The sequence below is a fragment of the Mastigoproctus giganteus genome, chromosome 2 (assembly GCF_048544385.1).
Source record: "Mastigoproctus giganteus isolate SK-2022 chromosome 2, ASM4854438v1, whole genome shotgun sequence".
Lineage (NCBI taxonomy): Eukaryota > Metazoa > Arthropoda > Arachnida > Uropygi > Thelyphonidae > Mastigoproctus > Mastigoproctus giganteus.
Genome location: NC_143576.1, coordinates 162,612,695 through 162,634,241, shown reverse-complemented (window position 1 = coordinate 162,634,241; position 21,547 = coordinate 162,612,695). Strand labels below are relative to the sequence as shown.

The following is a 21,547-nucleotide window of genomic DNA, read 5'->3' as shown; positions in this document are numbered from 1 at the left end:
AGCAGTAACCCCAGAGTAACGTATCAACTCCATGGTACTACACTGACAGAAGTAGAGAACAAAAAGGACCTGGGGGTAATTGTGTAGGCAGATATTTGTTTTCTGAGCAGTGCAGACGGTCTGCAAGAGTAGCTCATGGTGTCTTGTCAATGATATACAAGAATTTTTCTAGCAGGGATAAGGAGGTGACTATACCCTTGTATAAGGCAATGGTGAGGCCACACCTTGAGTACTGTATATAGATCTGGAGATCTCATTTTAAAAAGGATGTAGAGCTGTTGGGACGAGTATAGAGAAGGGCAACATGATTAGTGAATGGTGCAAATTAGTGTCTGGAGACTAGGCACCTGTGAGGTGATCTGATTGAGTTGTATAAAGCCTTGAATGGCTTGAGCATGCTCAATGCTAATCGGATTCTTCCTCTTGCTCAGAATAATCACCTGAGAGGGCATAAATTCAAATTGAGGACAGTTGTAGGATAGATGTGCGGAAGTTTGTCTTTAGCCAGTGGGTAGTTGGTTGTTGGAACAGACTTCCATCCTTTGTTGTGGAAGTTGATAGCCTAATTAATTTAAGGCTGAGCTGGACTAGTATTTGGAACGGAGTGGTGAAATGGGAGCATTTTTATTTTGGCTGATGCTGCATATGCTTGCTTTCTTGCATCATATGCCTCTACTAATGCTAATATAACCCTTGCCGACAAGAAGGAAGAGGTTCTATTTGATTGATAGTGATGCCCAACACTGTCAACCTCCAGAAAACCCATGAGGAAAAAACTAGGAAGTTTTTTTTTACTCACCTAAAGACAGGAGATCAAGAGATGTGGCATATGCAACAAGTACTGACTATCACTGTCCAAAAACCCTACATAACAGCTTAGCAGCAATAGGTCTCCCAGACCAACAAGGAACTCCATAAAATCGCAATCCTGAACACTTGTTGGATAGTCAGAGTAACCAACTGTAACACCAGACATAACCACCACCCTGCATACTTGGTAGCAATCACCACCACAGGGTGGACCCGCAGCGAGGGAGAAATAAGATAAGAGCAACAATAATAATCATAAGGGCACCATGGCCCAATGGTTATGACAATGAAGTTCCAGCCTGGTGGACATGTGCTTGAGTATCGCTTTCGCAGAAGCAAATGCAGCTCCATCATACCGGTATAATGATACCAATAAAATAATAAAAAAAAATATCACGAAAGTTGCCCAGTAGTACTACCTCTGCCAACATGTGACGGCTAAAACAGATAGTATTGCCATCTGGTGTCCGTCCCAAGAACTAACAATACCACTGTAACTAAGCCAAAGCTAAACAGACCTCCACAGATGGATGACATCAAAGAGTAATAATAATCATACTGCATCGAGTGTGGCACAGGACAGTCACTCGTGTTCAGGCCTTAGCAGATGGGTCAGTTCAAAAAGTGGGGGACACTGAGGATGACAGTGCAGAAAGTTGGAGTCTCCCATACGAATACCACAAGAGATGGGCAAGACCACCCAGCTCCAACGACTGATTAGTTCACCCCCCCCCAACTGCCATTCGCAAAGGAAGAAAATGCCAATGAATTGGAGCATGCAGGCATACCAAAAAATAACCAAGCTGAAACCAAAATGAAAATGTACAGACTACATACCAAGTGTGTGGAACAATTCCCAGATATTGTCACTGAACAGTGAATTGATTTTACGAGCCCGATAGCTCCTGTAATCTTTGACAAAATGAAGCCAGATGTGAGCAATTGACTACAATGAACAAAGAATATGGACACCTAAGCAGAGGAGGAAGAAATACAATGCAGAGCAGCTGAATTGGAGACAAGGCCATATCCACAATACTCCACCCTGTGCATTTGGTAGCAATACCCATCATGGAGAGGAAACCCCCCCAATCAGGGAGGAAGGCCTCCGTAGCCGAGTGGGCAGGAGCGGGAGTGCAGTAGCACACGCTCTTTGAGTAGACCGGGATTCAAGCCCCTGACTGCTGAATACGGTCGATCTGCCAACCCGCACTAGACCAGCGTGGTAGATTATGGTCCATTTTCCCTCAGCATGAATTGTTATGACAAGTTGTGACAAAATGTGGTATTTGCGTTAACATGCTATTGTGAACCACTAATCAACATATAAATTTTTTTTGTGGTTTGCAGTCTTAAAAGAAATGGCAGGTTGGTTTATGTACACAAATATTTGAAGAAACTGCAATTTTCAAGTGGTGCAAGTACATTAATGAAGAATCTGGCTGCAAGCCATGCGTTTGAACAACCCAGGATGTCCACTACCTGGGTGAAAAGACAGGAGAATCACACTCCATTAACTAAGCAAAATGTTAATCTGTGAATACCTTCATGAGTTGCCATAGTATTGTACTACCTCAAATAAGTAACACTTCACCATAGGACAGGTACCCTGGTGTTGCGATGTATAAATCCACAATATGAGATGCCTGATGGTGTGGAGTAATTTTGATTACGGTATAGTTTAGGACTAAAGCCTCTAAATTACTCCACACCAGGAATCTCATATTGTGGATTTATACTTTGCAACTGGGTTGTCATTGCAACGCCAAGGTGCATGCCCACCCACTGATGAGGTGCCAATAGCTCCGAAAAAGTGCCGTATGGGTGATGGTATCTGCTGAAAATAAGTAACAGTAGTCTTCTCCTGTGGTGAAGCGTTACTTATTCGAGGTAGTGCAATGTGGCAACTCGTGAAGGTATTCACAATATGAGATACTTAATGATGCCAATTTGTAACTACTTAATGTAGTTTGCTGTGTACAGAAATGATGCAAATGCACTAACTTGTACATTTGTTAAACTATTTTCGTAACCTGATGCTTTAGCCCTAAACTATACCATAAAATTAATTAGTATTCTGTTTTATCATTTTTAATTTGATCTGGTCTTATGTTAAATTATTTCTATTTTAATAAAGTTTCAGTTATATGGTTGGTTTATTACATTGCGGTTATTACGAATACTTAATGATTGCCAGATACATTTTGTCACTTGATCAGAAACAAAACCTCGTGTAAGTATCAGTATCGGAAAATTCTAACAAAGTTTTAGAGACATGGAGAATTTGTTAGTTACATTGTGATTGGCGATGGGATGTCTCATTATCCAGAAACTGGTTTACAGCACAATGCAACTGCCAGTGTCATTTTGAATGTATTCTCCCCTGCCATTTAATGACAAACTGCTTACAATGGTCAGATCAATATAATATAAATTCATGGTTGCTAGTGGTAAACTGGGTGGCCGAGACAGTGCCTCCACACCACAAAGATACCTAGAGGTATGCATCCAGTTGTAACAATGGCATCTCCCAATAAGAAAAGACAGGACAGCAATGAGTTCCAGAATCTCAGCAGCATAGCTGTGAGCAGAGAATGCCTTGGACAAACACCAAAACTGATTTCTCCCCACCCCATAATAGTATGGCATTCAGCGATGGCTTTAGGATCACTGCATTCACCATGATTATTGCTGAAGACCACGATGCCATTTTGTTCCCTAGGTGGCCCGTGCATGGCATCCCTCTTCTGCCAGTCAGTGTGTAATAGTTCAGTGGCGATGGAGTGACAGTTAATCAGATGGCTGCAGGCAGTGTAAACCTGTCAAACGATGACTTCTCCCATTCTGTAGTCCTTTCTGCCACACTTCGATTTGCCTGCTTTGGTAGATGAAAAGCCCCCTTTTTTTCCCAGGGAACAACCTTGCCGTGGAGAGGAAAAAGCCTGTGAAAGTTCCTTGTGTCATCGATGGGATTCGAAGCCAGTCTCTTTCCACTCTGTGGGGGAGGACGCTGACGATACCACTGTTCTATCCAAGCAGGCTCCTTGTTTCATGAAAGGAAAACTTCCCAGAGACTGAAAGATGCATGCCCGTCATTAAAGATCAGGTAATCAATACCTGGAACCACATGGAATACATTGCCAAGGACCAGACTAACATATGACATTCTGTCGATGCTACCTGGCCTCCAAAAAATTGAACACATTACAGGATGCGGGTTGATCAGCGGAGTCCAAAAACCAGGATCCTGAACACCTGTAAGAGAGTTCCTAGACAAACGGTAATAATAGTAACTAGACAACCAACTACCTAATGCACTTGGGTATCAGAACCCATCATGGGGTGGGAAAAATACCATAAAGCAGAAAAAAAAAAACTTGGTAGCAGTACCCACCACAGGGTGAAACCCCATCAGGGAAATAATATAAAAATTATTGTTGCTCGTTATTTCTCTCTGATTGGGGGTTTCCTCTCCATGATGGCTAAAAGTAAAGTGCAGCCATTATCAATCCACTGCAGGATGGAAGCCTTCAGGTGTCCAACTAATCATGAATTTTTTTTCACTGATACTTGCCGGTGTTCAGCTCAGCTGTATTTGGGCTTCTGGTCCTTTTGGATAAGGGCAATGACATAACAAATGCCTTTTTGGTGCAGGCAAACATGATTTTTGAGTGTTTAGATCGGACTGGAATGTAGTGCACCCCATAGCAACCTGTACCCTATTCACAAGTTTCTTTTACATGGAAAATACAAATTGCATTGCTCACAGACTCCAATGCCATTTTTGTTTGGATGTGGATCTAGAATTCTCTCAGCTGCTTAAAAAATACCTCTATGCCTTCAACAGTTGCTGGTAAATACTTCCACTCATTAACATTTATTTCATGCTATGTGATTTTATTTTGGAACACATCCCCTGTATTTGTACCATTCTTCGATCCAGTTCTGTGGAAATTAGTAGAGCATAAAAAAAGAAACTTTCCAGACATTAAATTTCACAATTGCATGCTTCAAGAAATCTGTGCAAGTATGCATTTATTAATGCTCTGCAAAGAAAGCACCATAATCCCACTCATCTGTTTCTTGACCCGGCAAAAATTTCTCATGTTGGAAGTTCAATTTTTTTTTTCCCCATAAGACAGGTGTGAATTGACAGTTATAGTTTTTACCAGACAATACATTAAGTTTAAAAAGAACATAACATTTTAATTTCAATGTCAAGGTAACAGCCTCCACGAAATAGTTTTGTAGTCACCCATGTAACTAGGAGAAATATTTCCAATCTATTTTGCTTGTAATAAAATAATCACAACTTCGTCTGTCCATAAACACTAATAAATCACAGAAACTGTTGGCTTCAAAAAAAATTTAATGAAGCAGAAGTTTCACTGATAACATATTTACAAACGCCTTCCACGTCGTCCTCCCTTTCTGCGTGTACTATCAGATGGGATAGGAGTCACATCCTCTGTAAAATAAAATCACAATAAAAAATTCACATCAGAATATAATCAGATAAAATAGTATTAAATTAACAAAATTTACAATCTAGGCTGAAAAATAATTTATGCAGAATGATTAGGAATACACTGTTTAAAGAAAAACAAGACGTCTCTTTTATAAACGACAGACAAAATTAATCTGAATTCTCGTTATATTAAATCAGTTAGAACATAACATGCTATATTAATTCAAGCAATACCAAATTTATGGTCCCCCCCCCACAAAATTTAATCAACTTTTGTAGAACAGTAGTTCTTCCAAAGGTTAGTTCAATGTGCAAAAAACTTGATTTAACTGAAGTGAAACTTACTAAGTGAAGGCAGGGAGTTAGTGCATATAATTTAGTACTGCATAAGAAAAAAACTTTTACCCAATTTTATTTGTCCACCTCCACAATATATAGTTTATTCCAACAATCTCTTGGTTGAAGTCAAATTTCTGCACAATACGTCATGAAACTACCCTTGTTTATATTGGAGAAATGTAGCATTACAGACTAGTTATTACTATTATTGTGGATTAAGAGGTGGTTACTGCTTAATCAGATTTATGGCCATCATGATTGCACAGAGGGAGCTCCATAAGATACACAGCATGCATGTTTTCATGAATGAACAAGTTTTGAATATTTATTACAAACCACTCTCCAGTTCAAGTAACTTTAATTTTTGATATTCTAAATAAAGCTGGATATGACTGGCTAGGCTACTTTATCATGTTCTTTCAGACAATGATCTGTTCCATTACAGAATGTTGTCAATACTTTGCATCCATACTAAGAGTCCACTCTAACTTACTGCAACTGTGTTGAAATCCTTGTGGGATATAGACCACACTTATTAAAACGAGAATATAGCAGTTCAACCCCACAGCCATCAGACAGACTTGTAAAATACTAGTTGCCAATCTTGATTTCTTAGTTGCAATGGTGATCATGGCAATCACATTTGTTGAGCCTTGGGCTAAATAATATATTATTTATTTTATTTTTTTTTTGTTAGTTGTTGGAGCATCGGTTTCTGTGACCATATTTGCACCTCACAGGGTTTTTACATTTTCTACTCTGATCCAAGCCCGAGGCGGGATTCGAACCCGCAACCTTTGGGTTGCTAGGCAGGCACTTTACCCACCCGGCTATAATAATAATATATTAATTAAACTTTGGACTAATTTGTTATTTAGCCACTAAGGATGTGCGCCACTTATGTATGCTAGTTTGTAAATATTTGATTCAGTTATTTTCTTATTTACAAAAATAAGAAAATAACTGAATGTTCCAGCAATCAACCACCCACTGGCTAAAGGCCAGTGGGTGGTTGGTTGCTGGAACAAACTTCCATCTGTCGTTGTGGAAGTTGATAACTTAAATAATTCATGCCTATAGGGCATGCCCTTCAGTCAGAAAATTATATAATTCATGTTTTTAATATTTTATTTAAATTAGAATGACTTCATGTATTTTACAGAATCAGTACTAAAAATTCCATTTAATACTATTGCTTCGAAAAAATTAATAATAAATTGTGAATTTTATCATCCATTTGCTACTGGAATGGCTGATTCAAGGAAAATGTCAATCTACAGTGCAGTGAACAGAATGCTTAAGCATTATTCCCAATTATCGAAAGTTGATCTAAAAATACTTATGAAGTCTTCAAGTAAATAAGTCAAAATTAAGGCAAAGTATGCTAATAATTTTATACAATGTGTTTCCAAATCACTTGAAAAAATGTAGCACCACCATTCTTCGGCTAAAAATAAGACAAAGTTCCCATAAACATTTCAAGTCTTTATTCCTAAGACATTAAACATCAATCATAAATTACAAAACAAAAAGAAACAAACTTCTAAGAGGGAAACATCTAAAGCAGATGCTCAGAGTGGCCTCCATTTTGCTCAGTGCAGCATTCAGAGCAAACAAATCAATGATTCCCCAGCACTTCTTATCATTTTGGCAGCTTCCAAAATGTGATTTCCTAGTTTATTTTGTATAGAATATGTACTGGGAAATGACATACATACTTTCATCACTGCTTCTGCAGATCTTTAGGTGCCCGGCTTTATCACTGATGTACAATTGGCAATTTTTCCATGCTGCCACATTACAACCTTCACTGATAGTCATTCAAAGCTAGCTTCATAAAAAGGTTTCATTGAAGCTTGTTTGCATATAGCAGAAATTTAAAAAGGGTGAGGGTTGTATCCAATTATATGAAAAGAATTTTATGTGAGCAAAATTGATGAATATGGAATAGAATAGAAAATTACAATGATTTATAAGGAAAATGAAATAATGAAATACTCAAAACAAAGTTAATATTCATTCTTACTAAAAGTTAACACAAATAATGGAACATATAATGATATTCAATATTTAAAAAAAAAAAAGAAAACCACACCTTTGAGTAATCAATCAGTAATAGTGAATATCATTTTTCAAATTACTGAACCTGGTTAGACTGACGTTTGCAAAGTGGACACCTTTCAACCCAATGGTGTCTACTTTGGCAAGGTTTCACTGCTTAACAGATTCTTCACAATAGTTTTCTTGATGAAAAAAAAATATGGACAATGCAAATAATTCCCAAGCCATTTGGTGAAAACTGGGATGTGGTGTTATAGATTGATGAGTAAGGAAGAAACTTGGAGGATTCAGGTGCTTCACTTGTATGCTCAGAACACTCCAAACTACTCATGAGGGTTAAATGATCCACCCAATTGGAGATATGGATTCAAAAGGACATGATGGCTAAAATGGCCCTCTGTTTAAATCAGACCAGAAACTGTCCCATCTTTTAAAACCAAAAGGACTTTCTCAAAAAATCAAGACATATTAAAGTATATTTATTTATTCATTTCTAAACATCGGTATTCTTAAAAATGTGAAACATGATCTTTATGCAGAACCACAAAAACCATTATTTTTTTACAACTGTACAGGAATTCCACCTCAACTGAATGTTTGTCAACCAAGACTTAATTAAGATAATGGGATTTTATACAACCCATACTTTTTATGTATGTAATTCAGTCCAGTCTCTTTAAATAAAACAACTTGACAATAATCCCCCCCCCCACAGACAGGTCAAAAAGTATGGGTTGTATATTATAATAATAATAATAATAATATACAACCCATACTTTTTATGTATGTAATTCAGTCCAGTCTCTTTAAATAAAACAACTTGACAATAATCCCCCCCCACACAGACAGGTCAAAGGGGCATTGCCAGATTTAGGTAGTCTGGCACAAGCCCTAAAAAATATAGTCCCAGAATGTTTTACTTCAGTGAAATAATTTTCTACGATCATGTCTCATAACTACCAATCTTTGACTTTTTGTAAAGCAGGATATTTCACAAATTTTATAATACATACATATACAGTCAAACTTCCATATAATGAAATTGATCATTTGCCTAAAATAATTTGTTATACAGAAATTTTGTTATAATAAAGAAATATGACCTTTTCAACAATGAAAAATATGAAATTCAACAAAGAAATACAGTAAAAAATATGGCAAATAAATCAGAAATAAGTGGGAATGAATAAATTTTCTGTAACATTTTAAAACAATTAATTTCTTAATATCACATATTAAGAAATTACTACTTACATAATGCCCACACAATATATTAGTACACTTTTAAGAATTACGTAGTAAAATATTTGGTTATTTCTTGTTGTATGCTAGATTTTACTGTACACTGTTCTTAAAAATGTTCGCATTTGTTTAAGCACTCAAATATAATTTCTGGCACATTTTCTTCACATCAAAGGCCTCAACACAAAGTTTCAAATGCCGCCAACATTTCATGTTTGGAAGGTGTAACATTTACACTCATTGCCCTCATTTTCACCCAACTCATCGTCGATATTGTAAAGTTCTTTGTATACTCTCCAAAATGTTGGGTCACTCGGATATTCAGCTACTATGACAGAACAATTTCTCCACTGATCAAACCTTTCGCTTGGAGTTCTTCCCAAGATTGTTCAATGTCTTGTAGCAGTTCATCCCTCTCATCACTGTTAACTGACATTTTAGTAAAACCTGCTTTTGTGAAACAATCCTTAATTGTTGTTTCCGTCACATCTTGACTCCACACTTTTGCCAACTCTGATATGCACATCCACAAATCTATAGGTTGGTTGGTTTCTATTCTCAGTATAATTTTTTTCAGTATCCACCTTCAGTAGTGCATTTTCAAATTCTTGACAATGCCTTGGTCTATTGGCTGCAGTTTAGACAAGGTATTATTTGGTGGGAAGAAAACAAGCTTCACACTTGTTTCGAAATTACCAAGTGAAGGTGGGCAATTGTCAACAATCAAAGCGATTATTCTGTTTTATTTCATCATCTTTCTACAAAATTTAAAATCCACAGTTCAAAAATTTCACTTGTCATTCAAGCTTTTTTGTTGTAGTTCAACTCTAACAACTTTACTCCACTGAAACATCGGGGTTGTTTACTTTTGCCTATTACCAAAAGCTTAAATTTTTCATTACCAGCCATATTTGTACCAACCAAAACTAATTCTCTCCTTAACATTTTTACCACCTACACATTTAAAAAATATACCTGAAAAATAGATTTCATCTATTTGTCTTTGGGCTCATAGTCCTCCATAATTGTTTTTTTTTTTTTTTTTTAAACTGTTTTTCAATGGGTACAGTCTTCTTCAATTACAACCCCACTTTCACCTGAAATAACTTTTTCGAGTAAATGATGGCACTTTTTAAATTTGTCCAGCCAACCAGATGGCTTGGAATGTTTTATGCTCCAGAAAATATGCGTACTCTGTAGCCTTTTCTTTTATTAATGGCCCAGATATCGGCATGTTTTGGTCTCGAATCAAATTCGCCCACTTAAAAATGGCTGCATCTATATCTTCATATAGGCATAATTTCGCACGCTTCCGAATGGGTCCTGTTTCCTCAAACAGTTCAACAATCAAAACATTTGAACACTATTTTGGAAGTTAGCTTATAAAATAAAATTCTTCAGTAAAATTTTTTTATTTTAAAGAAATTGAACTAAAGAATATGACAAAAATATGTTTTTATTGTGGAAATGTCTATAAAATTAGGCTTTTGTTGCTGTAAAGCGATTAAATAACTCATTAAGTATCTATAAAATTTATCTAATTCACACTACTACCTATACTTTTGCATATGAAAAATATTTTTAAAATATCCGACTGAGGAATACATTCTATTAATCTTCACAGTATTTCGGAGGTTTATTTTTTTTTACAAAAAAAAAAAAAAAAAAATCAGTGTTTATCCACATAATATGCTCTCATATGTTGGTGGGCCCATGATTTTTCTATCTATATATTTCCCTCTGGACACTAATTACAACTACTCCAAAGAAACAGTTATAGATTTTGCCCTCTTCAGAAATGCAGTCCATATTTCGAAAAGGGATATTAGCTAAAATTGGCTGTACACTGTGACTTCGATATATTCAGTATTCCAGCTGCAGAATAATTTTGGTAAACAGGACTCGTCAGCCTAATTACTGTAGACAGCCAGTTTCTCCCCTCGGCTAGAGATGCAATAAAAGATATATCAACAGAGCACTAATTACAAACAGCTACCTCTGGAAGGGAATACGGCTGTTTGCCAAGTGTATTACATCAGTCAAAGAATAAATTTTTGTGAACAACAACTCATGACATCTTTTCTTCAACTGGAAGTAGGACACTGGGGTTAGCAAAAACTGCTAAGGGTAAAACTAGGCAAAAATATGTGAACTGACAGGTGATTAATGGAGAAATCATGTGATTTCACTTAAGCAACATGATGTGCTGGACAGTTTGGTTTTGATTTAGTTTTCTGTACACAGTGAATTCTAGGGCATGAGAAATAAATACACAGCAAAATTGTTAATGGCCACAAAAAAAAAATAATAACAAATAAATAAATATATACACAGTTGAAGAAATTTAGCATTAGTAGAGGCATATGATGCAAGTAAGCAAGCTTATTCAGCATCAGCCAAAAAAAAAAACACCACTCCCATTTCACCCCTCCGTTCGTTCGAAATACCTGTCCAGTTGAGCCTTAAATTTGTTTAGGCTATCAACTTCAACAACAAATGATGGAAGTCGGTTCCACCAACCAACCACACGCTGGCCAAAGGCAAATTTCCGCACATCTATCCGACATCCATCCTTCCTCAATTTGAATTTATGCCCTCTGAGGTGATTATTCTGAGCAAGAGGAAGAATCCCATTGGCATTGAGCATGCTCAAACCATTCAAAGCCTTATACACCTCTATCAGATCACCTCGCTGGTGCCTAGTCTCCAGACTCTGTAATTTGCAAAACTTAGGCCTTTCTTCGTAAGAGCAACCCTTTGTTCCATTCACTAATCTTGTTGCCCTTCTCTGTACCCGTTCCAGCAGCTCTACATCCTTCTTGAAATGAGGCTTCCAGACCTGTATACAGTACTCAAGATGTGGCCTTATACAAGGGAATAATCACCTCCTTATCCCTGCTAGAAAAATTCTTGTATATCATTGACAAGACACCATGAGCTACTTTTGCAGCTCGTCTGCACTGCTCAGAGAACTTCATATCTGCCTGCACAATTACCCCCAGGTCCTTTTCATTCTCCACCACTGTCAGTGTAGTACCGCAGAGATGATACGTTGCTCTGGGGTTACTGTTTCCCATATGTAGTACTTTACACTTGTCAATGTTAAACTTCATTTGCCACCTCTCAGCCCATCTGTTCAACCTTTCCAGATCCTGTTGCAGCAGCATAGCGTCAGTAGTGTCCTTAACAACCCTGCCAACCTTTGTATCATCTGCAAACGTGGACATTAAACTTGATATATCATCATCAATATCATTCATAAACACCGAAAACAACAACGGACCCAACACTGAACCCTGAGGAACTCCACTAATAATATTAGTCCACGTTGAGCAGTGTCCATTGATTACCACTCTCTGTCTTCTGCCACTCAACCATCCCCTTATCCATAGCAGCAATTTGCCTCCAATGCCACACTGCTCCAATTTGTGCAGCAGTCTTCCATCAAAAGTGCAACAGTATCAAAAGCCTTTCTAAGATCCAAATATATAATATCAAAGTTATTCCCTGCATCCAGTTCTCTTGTGACTACATCATAGTATCCAATCAAATTGGTCAGGCAAGACCTGCCCTTAACAAAACCATGCTGCGTCTGAGCTATAACTGAATTCTTGTCTAGATGATCCTGCAGTGCTTCTTTAACCAGTGCCTCCATTAATTTTCCTGGAACAGAAGTTAAACTAACAGGTCTATAATTACTTGTGTCAGCCTTTGATCCTCCTTTGTGAATTGGGTTTACATTTGCACATCTCCAGTCTATGGGTACCTCCCCTGAGTCCAAAGAAGCTCTCATAATTATGGCTAGGGGGTTTGCTTACTTCCTTTGCTGCCTCCTTTAATATAACTGGATAGATCCCATCCACCCCAGGTGCCTTTTTTATGTTTATCCTCAACAATCTCTCCTCCACTTTCCTCTCAGTTATTACAAAATCATCTAGCTCACTGCCAATGTCTACTTTACCTACGTCATTCTCCTTCCTGAATAACTCCTCATGCGTGAATGTAGATGCAAAATACCCGTTTAGATTGTTAGCCACCTGAGCAGGATCCTCAACTGTTGAACCATCAATATCCAGTGGACCAATCTGATTCATCCCTTTCCTTCTTGAGTTTAAATAGGTAAAGAACTCTTTTCTGTTTTTCTTTGCATCCTTTGCCAAAGATTTTTCGTAATCTGCCTTTGCCTGCCTAATCTGCTTTGTGACTTGGTTACAGACCAACTTATATCTATCATAGGCTTCTATGTCGCCCATTAATTTGTATGTATTCCATGCATTTTTCTTCTCTGCCACATGTCTGATTAGTTCATCTGACAACCATTTAGGCCTAAACCTTGAACAATATTTCTCAGTTGGTATGTAAAGCCTGGTAGCTTCCAAGATTAGTTCCTTGAATGCTTCCCATTTTGAGTTTGCTGTTGGTAACATCATCAGTTGGTCCCACTGTATAGAATTTAAATACTGTCTCAGACCATCATAGTCGCCTTTACGAAAACAAAAACCCTTCCCTTTACCTCTGATGGTAGTTACCTCCTTGAGTAAATCCCACTTCAACACATTGTGATCACTGCCACCTAGTGGTTCATTTATCTGCAGATTCTTAATGCATGAAGAATCACTACTTATAATCAGATCAAGAGTATTGCTCCCTCTTGTTGCCTCACGAACATGCTGATGTAGAAAACAGTCATCCAATAAATCCACAAAAGCCTGGCTAGTGCGTGAGTGACCAACCCACAAATTCCAGTCAGTATCTGGGAAATTAAAATCCCCCATTATAAGACTCTCTGATCTACTGGCCCACTCCATTTCCCTGTACAATATCTTATTATACTCATCAGAGTCATTAGGCTTATAGCACCCACTTAACCCACTTAAGTTAAAAGATTATCAAGAGTGGCAAAACAAAATGCAGTATATTTCAAGAGTATGGAATTCCAGATGGAACGATCCACGGTTAGATGAAACAGGAAGAAAAACTGTAAATTTGGGGACTCTGTAGAAGATGAAGTAGGCCTCCAAAGAAAGAAAACGAGACTTCATGAAAACAGTGATGTGGACCAATGCTTATACAAAATGGTTTGTATAAGCATTGGTCTAGTGAAGTAGTACTGATAAATGGGATAATTTTATCAGTTTGCAAAGTGGACACTTTGCACTTAAATTACGTAAGTTACATGGTTGAGGTGGAGACTGAATACTCCTCATGGGATATCCCAGGTTAATCTTGTAGGAAAATCTGCATTTGGTGACATTACAGCTGCAGAAGGGTTTCCTGAATTTCTGCATAATGTGATTCAAGATAGTGAATTCAGATGAACAGTTGCACAACTGTGATGTTGTTATTTGAAAGCTATTGGTGCAAGAGCAGCTTAGGATATAATGCGCCTAGCCTAGGCAGCACAACTGTGATGAAAGAGCACAGTACTATAAACTTCCCCCCAACAAGTCACTAGATATTAAAAAAACACCTGACAAAGTGAGCACTTACCGTGCAAAAACAAGAGTGGAAATCATAAGCGAAAGCCACCATGCTTCAGTAAAAGTTAAGCACACCAACATGGAATCTCTACCAGTGATTTACAAAAATATCTCCAACACTGATGACAAGTGATATTTTGCTTTGTGGTTTGTACCATTGGTGAGATGCCATTTGTTAAAAAAAAAAAAAAAAAAACCGAAGAAAAGGCTTTATTGTTGGATCACTGCCCAGCTCAACCAATGTCCTGAAATCAAAACATGGCAACATCAGTCACATTTCTGCCAAGGAACACAACTGCACTAATTCAGCTCATTGATTAGGGCATTATTCAAGCCTTCAAAGCCTACTATTGAGATGAGCTACTTGCTGGTGTTGCAGACTCAGAAATTCATGTTCTAGAATTTCTGAAAACATTAATACTGAAAAATGTTGCATAGAATATTGGATTAGCATGGGAGAAAGTGAGTTCAGCAGCAGTTGAAAACTGCTGGGAAAAAATGTATTGGAAAAGACAATTTCAATAACAATGAATTAGCAGCATTTTCAGAACAAGAAGCAAAGGCTGCTTGTAACATACTTGGTTGGAGGAATTTATTATTAATAACAGCTTAAATGTAATAAACCTACCTCAAGTAGTAGTAACCCTTTCCAGCGCTGTTGGAGAATCAAATATTGATGAGACATTAACTAATTTTCATTTTAAAGCAGTTGTTTGTTCGTGATTGGGTGGTGATTACTCATTGGACAAGTGATCACCAGGTTCTATTTTTTGTTGTTACTGAATTTTCTAAACCTGGAGATCACTTTTTACTACAGCCAGCTTTAGTCAAATTTTCCACAAATCACATAAACTGGGAATTATTTGACTCCTCCATTTCTTCGGATTTCCATGAACAAGATTTTGTCTCTTCACTCTTTTACAGCTACTGGAATTGCTGCCTTAATACACCAGTCATTACTTTGGGCCTCATACAAATCGGCCAGCAAGAAAGTTTAGTTTAAAGGCCTGTTCCTGGTGGATCTCAGAATTGTCTTAAGGAAAAAGGTACATCAAGCCCTTTGAAAATATCAGCGTCGACGTAGGGATTAGCATTCTGATGAAATAGCTTATTTTTACTCTCAATATATTTCACCTTTACGAAAGCAATAACCCTTCCCTTTACCCCTAATGGTAGTTACCTATTTGAGTAAATCCCACTTCAGCATACTGTGATCACTGTCACCTAGTGGTTCATTTATCTGCAGATTCTTAATGCATGAAGAATCACTGCTGATAATCAAATCAAGAGTATTACTCCCTCTAGTTGCCTCCCGAACATGCTGATGTAGAAAACAATCATCCAATAAATCCACAAAAGCCTTGATAGTGTGTGAGTGACCAGCCCCCAAATTCCAGTAAATATCTGGGAAATTAAAATCTCCCATTATAAGACTCTCTGATTTACTGGCCCACTCTATTTCCCTGTACAGTTTCTTATTATACTCATCAGAGTCATTAGGCCTATACACACTCCTACTCTCAATTTACGAACCTAAGGGGGCATAAATTCAAATTAAGAAAAGACATATGTAGAATAGATGTGCGGAAATTTGCCTTTAGCCAGCGGGTGGTTAATTGCTGGAACAAACTTCCATCTGTCGTTGTGGAAGTTGATAGGTTAAATAAATTTAAGGAGGAACTGGACAGGCATTTGGAGGGAATGGTGTGATTTTTTTTTTTTTTTTTTTTGACTGATGCTGCATAAGCTCATACACTTGCTTTCTTGCATCACATGCCACTACTACTACTACTACTTTTGTTCCATAAATGTAGCAAGTTATAATGTGAAGAAGTGGTGAATTGTGTATCACATGAACATTACTTCAGCTGTAAGTGCACTACCGAACAGACCTGAACAACAATTACCACCTCCATAAGTCGTTTTAGAACCATGGACCATCAGATCACAAACAGATTTACAGACCATCCTTCAAAAATCATAACATGTGTGTGTGTTATTTGTAAGGTTTTTGTATAAGTAATTTTTATGAAACTACTCACCTATCTAGCTAAACAGCCACACAATGACTTTTAACTATCTATCTATCTCTCTCTCTCTCTCTCTCTCTCTCTCTCTCTCTCATACCTGAATGGTCAGAGCAAGAGTGCAGCAGCACACAATCTGAGTCAACCAAGGTTCAAGCCTGTGACTGCTAAATATGGTTAACATTTGTATTGATTTATTGAAAATTACACTAACCTAGTGGTCATGCTGGAGTATAAACAAGAACATTTTATCATCAATTTGCTATACATAGAATGAATAATTTGAAATATATATACTAATCGTATCGAAAATAAGTAATGTTCTATGATGAAACTCGTGATTCTATCAGTATATTTTTAAAGAAAATAAACATTACTTGATACCTTCTGAACGTTTCGCAGATCCCTTGGAACTGGTCTACGAACCCCCAAGGGTCTGCAGACCCCAGTTTGGGAAATGCTGATCTAGAGTATGATAATAAACTATAACAAAAGAAATTTAGAATTCTGGATCAAGCTGTTTACATAAAGTGAACTTTACTATCTCATGAGAAATTTAAATCTACCCAAAGGGTCTGCACAGCTTTTAGGGTCAAGACTGAAAAGAATTGACTCACCATTTCCCCAAAGAAGTCACAATGATATATTGCAAAAGCACTCCTGCAGTTATGAATTCTTTTGGAATTTTCTACCAACCAATGGAGTGGAGGCTATTTATTGACTTACTGAAGCAGCGCCTCAAACGAGTTCTCCTTCATAAAATGGAAACAAGTATACGTCCATTCCTGTAGCCCATTCAACACACTTAAAAGAAAACTACTAAAATATGAAGCCTCTTTTGGACAAAATTCAGTACAAAGATCATGGTTGGATAGTGCGTAGAGATTTAAGTTACTGTTCTGCTACTCAGCTAACAATTTGGTTACATAAAAATTCCATGCTTTCTCTGCAAGCAGAATAGTCAAGAAAGAAGTGAATACTGGGAAGAGAAAATGTAATCACCAAGACAGTCTCTGACACCAAGCCCAAAGAACTTTTAAAAACCAGCCACTAGTATATCAAAACAAAGAACTGCTACCCCCCCAATAAAAAAAGGCTAGATTTAATGAAACAGTTCACCCAAACACAGAATAAAGAAGGAAACTGTATCAACTATTGCACCAAATTCCCATTGTTTACATATGAAAAAAAAATAATAACAAATAAATAAAAATAAAAGGAGGAAATTTTGTTGAACACCAAATCTGCAAGCTGCTACTTGACTCTATTTGAATAGTCAAGTAGCAGCTTGCAGATTTGGCTCATGGGTTGTGAAGAACCCATGAACCAAACTGAAAGAGATGTTTGGCCTGCCTAATGTAGTATGCAATTTTTTGGGAAACAAACATCCAAATTATATGAGATGATCATGAGTGACGGAGAAGTTCAGAAAACTAGGCTGCAATATGGGTGTCTCGGTACACTTCTTGCACCTAGACTATTTTCCAGAAAATTTTTAGTGAAGAGCAGAGGAAAACCTCCATTGGGATATAAAAGAAATGGAAAAACAAGTAACAGCCACCAAAACTAGCTGCCTAAAGAAGTCAAAAAGGTGTAACTTTAATGATAAATCTAGTTTCAACCTTGAAAGGAGGATGTGGCCTTTATATTTGCTTTTGCACCTTTTTATATAAAAATAATCTCTGTAAAAATAAATGAGAATCACTGCTGCCAATAGTTTTTTTTTAGTAAAAAATTCCAATGCAACAGAGCAAATTAAGCAATTTTTGAAAATTTCATTAAATACGTAGTTCAGATTTCTTATTAGTAGTAAAACAATGGAGAACTCAATTCCTCTTCAAATTTGAAGTCCTTCAAATTGTATTTGCTGTCATAAATTCAAAGCAAAAATAAGAAATATATTCAAGAGCAGCTTTGATTATGAATAACTAATTGCCATTTCAGAAAGATTTACAAGAAACATGGTACAAAATCCAGTAAGTAATGCATTGTAAAAATGCTGAGCAAATAGAAATTTAACTTCACTATCTTTCACATATTAATACAAACAAAAAAATAAAATGCAGATTACTATTTTGGTCAGGCGGGAGTGTAAATAATTACACGTGCTTTAAGTGACCAAGCAATCATGGGACTCATCAAGCCTGTGAATGCTAAATATGGTGCTGTTTCTTGTATTCTTTCGATCTTGAACTCCTCAGACCATGTGGTCGAGCCAGAGTATAAACAGAAAATGTATTTTATGTTATTATATATAGTAATCTGCATCTTATTATATATCTATTTAATATTGGTGTAGATACACCATAGATAACTCTAAAGAAAAAACTACGAAAGTAGTGTAAAAGGGATGCACAGAATTCATCTGTGTTTCATATTGTGATCATATTTCAAAAGTTACAATGTATTGCACTACCTTGAATAAGCAATGCTTCATTAATAGAGAAGTCTATTGTTACTTATTCTTGGTGGGTACCACCACCAAGACGGCACCGTTTCAAGGCTTGTTGGCATTTCATCAGTGGGCAGGTACCCTGGTATTGCCAATGTGACAACTGAGTTGTGAAGTTGGCAATACTTGGCATACCCACTGAGAATAAGTAACTATAGACTTCTCTATTAGTCAAGCGTTGCTCATTCAAGGTAGTGCAACATAGTTACTCTCCGGCTTACGTAATACTTGACTCATGGAAATTCGACTTTACATAAGAGTTTGCCGGTCTGGGCAAACTTAAAAAAATCGTGGAAATTTATTTTGCATCCCACAGGAATAAATAGCAGCATTGTGAAAATATCGTAATGTGAACTCAATAACACCTTTTTTTTTTTTTTTTTTTGGTAATTTGTTCCAAAATCTCGGAAGTTGAAATTTTCACTATACAAAGGGTACTAGGAAAGTTTTGCAATATGACGCAACAATGAATCACAGGAAGCTGCTTGTTGCTGCATGTTGAGATGTGTTCATACGTGCATAGTAGCCGCCGCGCCAAGTCAATGGGCTCAGTTATTCATTAGTAGTGAGAGTGTAAAGTGCTTGCGATGGCATCGTGGTCACGAAATGAGATAAGGACAGTTTTGCGGTATACTTTCGTGCGTGGTTTAACCATAGACCAGTGCTTAGAAGAAATGACTCTTGCACTAGATGATGATTGTCCACATCGTACAACGATATTCAGGTGGTATAGAGAATTCCAAAGGGGAAATTTCTCTCTGGAGGATTCTGAGAGGCCGGGAAGGCCACGAACGTCAGTTACGGAGGAAAATGTTACTGCTGTGAGGAAAATGCTTGATGAAAACAGGCGAATGACCTACCAACAGATAGAGGATACTTTGGGCCTAAATGCATCAGCAATTCGTTCGATTCTGCAAGATCATTTGCACGTGAAGAAACTTTGTTCTCTCTGGGCGCCGCATCAACTGACTGAAGAGCAGATGACACGACGTGTGACTTGGTGCCGGGAGATGTTAAAAAAGTTTGATAAGGGACAATCTCGGTATGTGAACAACATCGTGACAGGTGACGAGACTTGGTTGTACTATTACGATCTGCCGACCAAGGCTCAAAACAAACTTTGGGTCTTTGATGATGACGACACACCCGTAATTGTCAGAAAATCCCGATCTGTAAAGAAGAAAATGATAGCTGTATTTTTCAAATCGAGTGGAATTGTGGAACGTGTCGTTTTGGACACGCAGAAGACAGTCACAGCTAAGTGGTATACTGAACAATGCCTGCCTAAAGTCATTGGATCTATGAAGAACCTGCGGCCAAAGTCAAGAATGGACACCTGGTACCTCCATCACGATAATGCTCGAGCTCACCGCGCCAAAGCCTGCACCGAATATTTGACCACGACAGGACTGAAACTTCTCGAGCACCCTCTCTACAGTCCAGACCTTGCTCCCTGCGACTTTGCACTGTTCCCGCATGTGAAAATGAAGCTAAAAGGGAGGCGGTTTTCCAGTGATGAGGACCTTCTACGGGTTTGGGACAACGAGTATGCTTTACTCCCTAGTGAAACTTGGCAGAACTGGTTTAAAGATTGGTTTCGGAGGATGGAGAGGTGTATTGAATAACTTTCCTAGTACACTTTGTACAGTATAACTGGGCTATATCTCTCTAAAAGGTAATTTTTATAATTGAAATTGCACTACACTTTCATTGTTATCATATGTTCCATTATAAGAATCAATTTTGAACACCTTTGTGATATTTTTCTAAAACACATTTATAGAGGTCACTACCATAAAACAATAAAAACAATTTGCACTTTCCTGTTTATTGGGTTTTACTATTAATGCAATCTATTATAAAGGGGTAGTAAACTCAATCTTATTGCATTTGCGATAATACCGTTAACTGGAATTCTGTCTGTTTTTACATTATGGTATTATGATGAAATGAGTTCCCCTTCACCGTAATCCTCAATCATATAAGAAACATAATTAAATTTTCAGAATCTTCTCTTCATTCCTATTTACTTATTACAATGGTGAAGGGAAAGGGACCAACCAAAAGTGCAAGTGCTGGCAGTGCTAGGAAATGAAACAAAACTGATCTAGATATGAAGACGAAAATGATTAAGATGTACGAAGCGGGACAAAGTTTGTTATCTATTGCACAGAATTAGGTCTCGCTGCTTCAACAGTGAATACTATTTTAAGGGACAGTGTGCGTATAAAAGAATTCGTTAAAGGATCAATAGTGATCACAAAACAGTGTTCAGGTGCTATATTAAAGATGGAAAAGCTATTATTAATAAGTGCCCCTGAGTCCAATGGCCATTCAAGCAAAAGCAAGAAGTATTTATGAGGATATTAAGGATAAGTATGGCGAACCCCAAGCCAAGTTCATGGGAAGCAACAGGTGGTTTAATAGGTTCAAGCATCATGCTGGTTTCCAACACATTAAAGTATGCAGTGAGGTCGGCAGTGGCGATTCTGCAGCTGCAGAGAAATTTTGTGATGTGTTGGGAAAAACCCCCTTCTAAATCTCCACAGCCCTCAGCAGCATGCTTATCAGCTGGAGAGTTAATTCTGGCAACGATGCTTGAAAGGTAAAACTTGCTGACATTATGCCCATCTCTTCTCTCCTTTTTGTAATTTTATAATTTTTGTAC

The 21,547-nt window shown here is 37.4% G+C and overlaps 1 protein-coding gene across 2 annotated transcripts in view; it reads right to left on the bottom strand.

The window, feature by feature from the left end:
• Positions 1-5,161: 5,161 nt before the first annotated feature.
• The window catches only part of LOC150089715 (small ribosomal subunit protein uS11), a 107,729-nt gene continuing 91,343 nt past the window's right edge, over positions 5,162-21,547 (bottom strand). For both annotated transcript variants that reach the window (XM_090368757.1, XM_090368758.1), the window contains exon 5: positions 5,162-5,278. In XM_090368757.1, coding sequence (XP_090224883.1) covers positions 5,211-5,278 — 68 coding nt within the window. In that variant the 3' untranslated portion in view covers positions 5,162-5,210. The remainder of the gene's footprint in view (positions 5,279-21,547) is intronic.